At 38.4% G+C, this 8,624-nt stretch overlaps 2 protein-coding genes across 2 annotated transcripts in view; one reads left to right on the forward strand and one right to left on the reverse strand.

Moving 5' to 3' along the window:
- The window catches only part of gan (gigaxonin), a 19,541-nt gene extending 14,070 nt beyond the window's left edge, over positions 1-5,471 (reverse strand). The window contains exons 1-5 of the mRNA XM_060878200.1: positions 5,047-5,471; positions 3,749-3,863; positions 3,326-3,676; positions 1,399-1,619; positions 332-453 (exon numbers count right to left, since the gene is read on the reverse strand). Of these exons, the coding sequence (XP_060734183.1) occupies positions 332-453; positions 1,399-1,619; positions 3,326-3,676; positions 3,749-3,863; positions 5,047-5,228 (991 nt within the window). The 5' untranslated portion in view covers positions 5,229-5,471. The remainder of the gene's footprint in view (positions 1-331; positions 454-1,398; positions 1,620-3,325; positions 3,677-3,748; positions 3,864-5,046) is intronic.
- On the forward strand, positions 5,416-7,744 carry tmem243a (transmembrane protein 243, mitochondrial a). The gene is made up of 5 exons (XM_060878202.1): positions 5,416-5,556; positions 6,758-6,962; positions 7,062-7,112; positions 7,231-7,335; positions 7,461-7,744. Exons 2-5 carry the CDS (start codon positions 6,852-6,854, stop codon positions 7,581-7,583), a joined length of 390 nt encoding a protein of 129 aa, XP_060734185.1. The 5' UTR covers positions 5,416-5,556; positions 6,758-6,851; the 3' UTR covers positions 7,584-7,744.
- The last annotated feature ends 880 nt before the right edge of the window (positions 7,745-8,624 follow it).

Raw genomic sequence — 8,624 nt, forward strand, 5'->3', positions numbered from 1 at the left:
CTCCTTTATCTTCCCACACAACTGACCTCCCTTGTGGGTGACAGATTACATTTATTGGATTGGATTGATTTAAATTGCATTTGTCTAGATAAGTTTGACTAGATAAGTTCATCCCAAACACACATTTACGTAAATCTTGCCGAGATCCAGCACCATCAGGTCTGGGGGTTCCACCTTTACACACTGAAGCTGTATCATTATTAAGAGAGAACCAGCAAGAGATAAGTGTGAGAAACGATCATCAATATAAGACATTAAGGTGAGCGTGGTTTCTGATGTCCTATATAAAACCAGGACAGGAGTAAAGCTGCGTCTTGAAGAAGGTACTGACCGGCGGTGACCAACCCGTGACCGATTCGCCTCTCGTTCATGGGCTGCAGGTCGATCCACAGCTGCCGGTTCCGGTCATAAAGAGGACACATGCAGCGTGTCACCGCAGATGGTGTCCGAGTGCTGAACAGGAAACACACTCGGTGTGAGCAGACATGAAGACGATTAAAAAGGCTTGTTGTGTCTAATTCGTAGTCTGACACATACACAAAAATAAATAAAACGAGTTCACTAGCAAAACTAGTTAAGGAGCTACACCAAGACTAGTTAAAATTCTGTATTTCAATTAAAAAAAAGACACAAACAGAGTGTGAATAATAATAAACCAAACAACTTGTCTGAGGTTGGTTTAAGAGTTTAAGGATCGGAGGTGTTATACAGAAGGCTTCAGCACCACCAAGCTGCAACTGTTGGGCCCTTGAACATGGCCCTTAACCCTGATAGCTTCCCCTGCACTCTAACTGTAATGTATGTGTAGCAATTATAAAGGCATCTTGTTTTTTCTAATGACAAGAACTTGAACACTGATAAATTCTTGACTCTTGCCCAGAAGTGTTGATTAAACCCAGCTGCTCTGACAATATTTTAACATTTATATCCTTCTATATAAAAAACTCCTTCTAGCGTGCCACCACGTCTATAGTAATGTATAGACACTTATTTTAAACATTATACAACTTAATTATTAATTAATAATAAAAGTTAATAAATAACATCGATACCGAATCGTTTCTGTGAGGTAAAGTCAGGAAATTCAGGACAGAGGACATTATTATATTCTCTGGAATATAAATGTGTACATTTTTTTGTTTGTTTCATTCTTCGGGAGAGAAATTAAACTGACTGAATAACATGACAACATGACAGCAATAAAGTGGATAAAGAGTACAATATATTTCTTTAGTAAATCTTTAGTTCTTTGTTTTTTCTAAACATGGTCTTTGGTAAATTGCTGTAGTATCAGAGGAATAAAACACTTCAGGATTCAAAAACAGTTCAATAACAAAACTCGCTTGACTGTTTTTAACACATCATGTCATGCTCTTTGTGACTCGTTCTAATACTCACGCCCGGTCCTCACCCCCTGCGACGACGATGCACTCGGAGTAGCCCCGGGGTTTGAAGGCAGCGAGCAATGCCTCTCCTTGCTGCACTGCGCCTCTTAACGACTCCACACAGCACTCACCGATCACCTCCCTCATCAGCGGATCTCCCACCATCTGCTCCTGCAGGTAGCTCTGGTCCAGACCCTGTACCCACACTGCAGACATCACCTCCTTCATGTGCACCTGCAGCCAGACAGAAGAAGAATTCACATGCGTGTGACTGCAAACATCGCCAGAAACTTCACAACTCACAACAGACATTCCTGCAGAAATCAGAAATCTGTTTTCTGTGTCAGTTATGACACTAAGAGAAAATTCAACAACAGATAAATATTTATCTTGGATATAATTCTATAGTAACAGAAAAAGGTTCTGGGAACGTTCTGAGAGTGTCAGGAAAGAATCCTTTTAATATCTGAGATGATGAGCTTCAAGTGCTTCTAGAGTATAAAGTAAGCCATGATTTTTAAAGTTTCAAATGTCAAATGAATTCATTTCCTTATAGTCTGCATTGCTGCTGTGTTTTTCCACTGCACAATCTACTCCTCAGCGCCCCACAGTGGCAGCGAGTGATCGCACAATCCGACAACTCGACCGGTCTATGCGACTCCTATTTGTCACTGTATCTACTTCTTATTATATAACTTTTTTGCTTATTCTATTTTATTCTATATAAATACTCCATAATAATCTGTTCACTTGTCTGGGTGAGAAACCCAGCCTTCTCTTCTTTACTGTAAATCAGAGCAACATCATGAACTTCAGCTTCGTGTACATCAAACCAGAGCGTAATGCTAGTGTCTCCTTCGGCTTCGAAAAGACATAAGAGTTGTCTTAAATGAGCGTGCATTTTTAAAAAGAAGCACGTGACAGTCTCAATTGATTTCAATCAGAACCTTAGTTCAGTTTTCAGGGAGTCGGTCAATTTCAGTGCCAGTCATCTTTCTCGATCGCAAAAGCATTAACGTTCACTGTGGTCCCTTACTGGAAATGACGTCATATTTTCTGAAACCTCTCAGCTCAAAATGGTTTTTGCTTTGCTTTGCTTTGACTATTTTTGATTGATGTGCTATATATGATTTGTTTGAGTTTAACAACTTAAGTGTTTAATGATTTAAAATACATTTCTAATCATACAATTCTGCTTGAAGTACCAAATAAGTACCAAACAAAATAAATGTATGTGATTAAATTAGAGGCTTTTTGTTATATATATATGTATATGTATATATATATATATATATATATATATATATATATATATATATATATATATATATATATATATATATATATATATATATATATAACAAAAAGCCTGATATATAATGATGTTAATGATATATATATATATACACATACATACATACATATATACACATACACACACACACACACACACATATGTGTGTGTATATCTATCTATCTACATTAAGCACACACAAAATGCAAGTATGTAGTCATGTTGCCAGAAAATGATTAATCAGTATAAATTGAGCCCAGGATTTTAGAAGAGCCAAACTTATGTAGACGATATACTGACTCACAGGCTAGAGAGCTGACTGACACACCTATTGTCCTCTGAGATCAGAGGAAGATTGTTGCATTGTAATGGATATGATCAGGAGTAAACTGGGTTAAAAATAAAATAGAGGTCTGGCTCTCCAAGTCTGGCTCTCCAAGTTCGATCTGTCAGGAAACTGCAGGTTCACAGCCATCTGTGACGGAAAACTAGGAGCAAAATTAGCCAGGGAGAGATGGCAAGGAGGATAGGGGATAGCACTTTCCTCTGAGAGTGTTACACAGCCCTGTGATGCACCATGTGTAGGAAGGTTTTATATGTGCACTTGCTAGTCCTAATTATTAATAACAGAGTTCGCTTCTCTCACCCGACGAGCCTCGATGTCGGAGCCGAGCCAGCGCACCACGGCCTCCAGCACGTACTTCTCGTTACCCACGTTTAGTTTCTCCATGGCCAACAGCTCACACAGGCGCTCGGGTGGCAGCTCACGGAACTCCTCGGTGTCCACCACATCCCTGAAGTGTGTCTGCAGATACTCTGTAGCCACATGGTGCACATGGTGCAGGCAGTAGTGCAGGGAGAAAAGCCGGATGCCGATGCAGTTCTCTGCTGTGATGCAGCTCTCCAGGAACTGGCAGCACAGTGACTTGAGGTCAGTGAGGAGCAGCATGTCAGCAGCCTGCACCACATCCTGGATTGTGTCCTCACCCAGAGAGATCTGGAATCAGACAGGAAGTTTGACAGGCTTTCCTGACTGCCGCTATGAAACACATAATAACAATTGAATTACCTCTCCACTGAATATGTAATCCAGGATCTGCTTCATGATGGGCATTGAAATGCCCTGGAGCTCGATTCTGTATGTGGATCCGTCCTCTTTGGGCGGGTTGTAATTTAGCTTGGTCCTATAAATATGTACACAGCAACAGAAATTTGAGTAACTGGCATATGTAGCAAAGCATGACTACAATTTTAAAACACTTCCATGCACTAAATCCAAGAATGAAAAAGTTCTTTTTACTCAAAACTCACTTATAATCAATTTCCAAAAACAGTTCAAATACTTTAACCCAAACTATCCAAACTGAATTGTTTAATCAATGGTCTAAAACTCTATAAATAACCTGTTTCTCAGTAACATTATTATTATTATTAATATTACTGAATTCAAGGCGTGGAAATAACAGATGGTGGGAAGCGAACATTAGTGATACATACCTTGCAGACATTATCTAAGATTTAACATAAGGAATAAAATGTAAGAAAAGTCATTCTTCATTAGATTAACCAGCACATTGCTGTGGTATCAGAAGAATAACACACTTGGTACGTGCACAGAAATTAGGTCAAAAAACAGGTTTTCCTTGAAGGCTAGGAGTGCACGGTTTGTGGGGCTGGAACGGGAGCAGTCGTGACAAGATAGAAAGATCTGATAGATGATTTAACAAACCCTGGAGCTTCACGAGCCTCAAAGAGTTTAGATCTCCACCCTGAACTGCCACACCTGCTGAACTACTTCACCATTTCAACACTACAGCAAGTAAGCAATGTGTTGTGTTAAAACTTAACGTACACCAGGGTCGGGAAGCCTATATTTCCCCTTATTGTTAACATCTCAGCTATTATTCATTATACCAAACCCAAAAAAAAAACAATCAATGCTATTTAGGTAACATTTTTAGTGACTTTGTCAGTTACTCAACATAAGCACATGATCAGATTCATTAAAAAACAAATTCTTCTTCTCGTTCTTATAATCGTGGCTTTGTTTCGACTAAAATCTCCAACGTGTAGAAGAAATCCCTTCGTACTGTATGAGACTGAAATGAAGTGAAAAGGAGCAGCAGGAACAGGAGGTGGAGTGTTAAGGACACACCCTGTTGCTGCTCCAGCATGTCTAAGACGCCTCATAAACATGACTTAGGCCACATACCTTAGTGTTTACACAGCATGGAAAACAAAAACAAAAACAAAAAAACATCTATAACACAACAACATCTCAATAATATAAAACACACCACATCTGCATAGTGTTTTGAGAAACCAAGCTTGTGTCATTCTTCTTAAACACGTCCTATGTTTCAGTACCTGATGTAAGGACTCGCGGCTGCTAGGATATTTTTCTGCACCGAGATTTCTTCACCTTCCAAGACCAAAACTGCGTCCTGAAAACTCCCATCTTCTCTGAAGGAACGCAGGGATCTTAAAAGCTTTTGGGAATGTTGTGGATCCGAGACAACTGACCCAGGATCAGCCCCAGCTTTCGACATTTTCCACAACTAACTAACTCACTAAGCTTCTGGGAAAGAAAATTAGCTATAAAATATCACCGACTCCGCATAACATAAGTAAATAATCTGGATTATGAAGCAATTCTTGTATATTACGTAGTGTTTTAAATATAACGAGTCATAGTTACATGTTAGAACCTAATTCCAGAACTATGATTTCATTCACTCTTCACACCGAGACTGTCAACGCTAAAGCTACACTAATGTAAACAAAGCGACTTCTTCTTTTCCTTCTCCTCCTTCTTGTATTATGAGTTACGGCGGATTTATCGCCACCTACAGGATCAGAGTGCGAACAGCAGTCAAGGTATGCAGAGTTAAAGGTGGGGTCTCCGTTGTTTGAGAAATGCTTCAGAAAACAGCGTTGGGCCGCCAAACAAAACAAAAACAAAACTAACGTGTAGCCAATGAGCAGAAAGGGGCGGGTCTTGTCAATATGGGCGGAGAGAGTGTTCAGTGCGCATGTGTGACATTAGCAGAAAGCGATTGAAACATTGACATGAAGGATAAAAACATTAAGCGAAGAAAGGCTTACAATAAGGCAAGAAGCAGGACCCGTGTTAATATAGTTTAGATAATTTTTCCAGCACTGTAGAGAACTGAACATCTTCCGCGTGAAACGGAGATAAACCTTTCATGGTACAACACACAGTACTACAAAAACACATTTGTATTACCATAGTATTACTCATTGAGTTCATTTATTGATAAAAATATACCCTCGGTCAGCTGCCCCAACAGGTTCCGCCATAATACTTGTCTGGGTTATACTTGGGTTATACTTGTCTGCTGTATGTGTGGGGTGGAGCTATCAAAATAGGGGTGGGACCCATTTGGTTTAGGGACGTGTTTGTTTTGGTGATTTCAAATGTCAACATTGGCTTTCAAACAACAGAGACCCCACCTTTAATTAGGATTGAGACTTGAGTTTGTTCATGATTGTCAATAACTTTAAAAAAAAAAGATTCTAAGATTATAACCTGCACATTAATTTTTATTTATTTGTATATTCATATTTAAAATGTTTTAGGTATTCTTGTTCAGTAGCAAAATATGATACATATTTTCCATTTAATGGAATTTTCTTCATTTTATATGTTTTTGGTTTTTCTATAAAGCAAATTAAAATTGTTTAGATTATAGGGATAGCACTGAAGATTGCTTGCTTGCTTGCCATGTTTGCCTGAATGCACAGGAAAAACACATTAAGCAGCTACATGTGTATGATATCACATATATTATATATACAGCAAATATATTTGTTTATATACATATCTAAAAAAAATTATTATAAAAAAAATAAAAGAAATTCCTTGCTTTGTGCTTGGCCAGTGTTGAGGTTAATGGGTTTTGTAGTATTCTGGACTACAGTGATTTTAAGGACTCATTGTAAAATCACACATAATAATTAATGTCTAGTTTTTTTTTCTTCTAATAACTAACATTAAGACAAACAGTATCTCTTTTATCAACAATTAAAAAAAATGCACATGTGTGTGTCTGGTCAGTGTGCTGCATTTTTTTCTTGAAAATATGATGGAAGCCGGTGAGCGTCATGAGTTCAAGGGCCTCGGGGTTGGGCTCGGGGATTAGCCGGTGCTCATGACTAGGATCTCAGTGAACACAGCCCTTAAAATGGACGAACGCATCCGACACAGCTATGGCACAGAAATGTCGGACAGCAGGCTACTGTTTGGAGAAACATCTGCCTGGGTGAGAGAGAGAAAGAGCACATAGAGATCTTATGCTATACTTAAGTCAGAATGCAGAACAAATTCTTCTTATATGTGAGACCATGTTGTTTTCTTCCAGAATCGAATGATCAACCTTACTGTCGGTGGATTTACATCTCTTTTAGTGATTGTGAGTAAATGATTTTAAGCTCTTACACTTTGGAGACATGAATAGTTTCAATGTAAACATGTTCGAGGAGAGACTATTCAGGTTATTATATTATATGGTATCTTTTGTTCTTCATGAGGTAACCATCATCAGTTCCTTTGTCTTTCCTACATCTGCTCCGAATGCGCTGAACATCTTCTTTGGGATCTGCATCATCATGATCTGTTCCTCAGTGCTGGTTCTGGTTTGTACTGATAACTTTAGCCTTTGTTTCTTCTACATTTGGTTTAGGGTACACGTATCAGCTGATACTTATGATAATTACTACTTCCTATTATAGCGATTAACAATACATTTCTCAATTTACAGATATTTTGGTATCGCCAAGGTGACCTGGAGCCCAAATTCAGAAACCTCATCTATTACACCTTAGCCTCGGTCGTCCTGCTTTGTTTATGTGCAAACCTTTACTTTCATGATGTTGGGAGATAAGAGTTCCTCATACACCAATATACAATGTTTGTCATCTTTTTCACACTAAACATGAGAGCAATTCGTTGATTTGTCATGTACGTGAGTAGAGAGACATTATATTATTGAGTAGTGAGAGATTTTTGTCCTTAATAAATGTAATAAATTCTGCTGCTTGTCAAATCGAACTGAAATAAATGTACTTATGTATACGGACAAGATGCTTCTGCACACAGCTCGTCGTCGATCTACAGTTTTTTTTATTTGTAGCGCTTTTAACAATGGATGTTGTCTCCAAGCAGCTTTACAGAACATAAGATATATAGTACAAAAACTTCAAGAGAAAAAACTCCCTGGGATGGAAGAGGAAGAAACCTTAAGAAGAACCAGACTTAAAAGGGAACCTCATCCTCATTGGGATGACACTGGAGGGTGTGATTATAATTTGTTATAAACACCGGAGAGTGTTTAAGGTACTTTATATAGTTACAGATGGATGACAAATTAAAGAAAACGCAACGAATACAAATGCACTCAGATAGATGTACTGCATGATACACTTAAGCAATCAACATTCTGCCATGGTTTGAGAAATATACTGAATAACATCATCAACTAGTTTTAGAAGGATAATGGTATGATGCTCATAAAATCTACCAATAGAAGGATGGTAGATGATTACATAAAACTCAAGAGACAGCTACAAACATGGTAGCAGCGATTGCAAAAGATAAAATAACAAACATGGGATTTTAAAGAGGAACAAAAGAGGAACAAATGCCGCTCAAAGAGACTGTCACGCCATCTTTGAACTACTGTTGTGTCAATCAGCTTTGTGCTCGGGTCTTTATCAGCGAACATTTGAAGACTTTGGCAGGAAAGAATTACTGTTGGTTCTGTGGTGAACTCGAAAATTTTGCTGACCTGTCAGTTCCTCAGGAGCTCTTGGTTGCTTAATTCCACTGAACTACAAACTGTTGTAGAAAGGACATAATTATATTTACATTATTACCTGTCCAGTGTCACCCAAATGAGGATGACATTACCTTCTGAGTCTGGTTC

Source organism: Tachysurus vachellii, chromosome 9, assembly GCF_030014155.1.
Source record: "Tachysurus vachellii isolate PV-2020 chromosome 9, HZAU_Pvac_v1, whole genome shotgun sequence".
Taxonomy (NCBI): Eukaryota; Metazoa; Chordata; class Actinopteri; order Siluriformes; family Bagridae; genus Tachysurus; species Tachysurus vachellii.

Coding starts and splice junctions, on each gene's coding strand:
- tmem243a (XM_060878202.1), top strand. CDS start 6,852: ATGACTAGGATCTCAGTGAACACAGCCCTTAAAATGGACGAACGCATC. Junction 6,963..7,061: donor TTGGAGAAACATCTGCCTGG/GTGAGAGAGAGA, acceptor GTTTTCTTCCAG/AATCGAATGATCAACCTTAC. Junction 7,336..7,460: donor GTTCCTCAGTGCTGGTTCTG/GTTTGTACTGAT, acceptor CTCAATTTACAG/ATATTTTGGTATCGCCAAGG.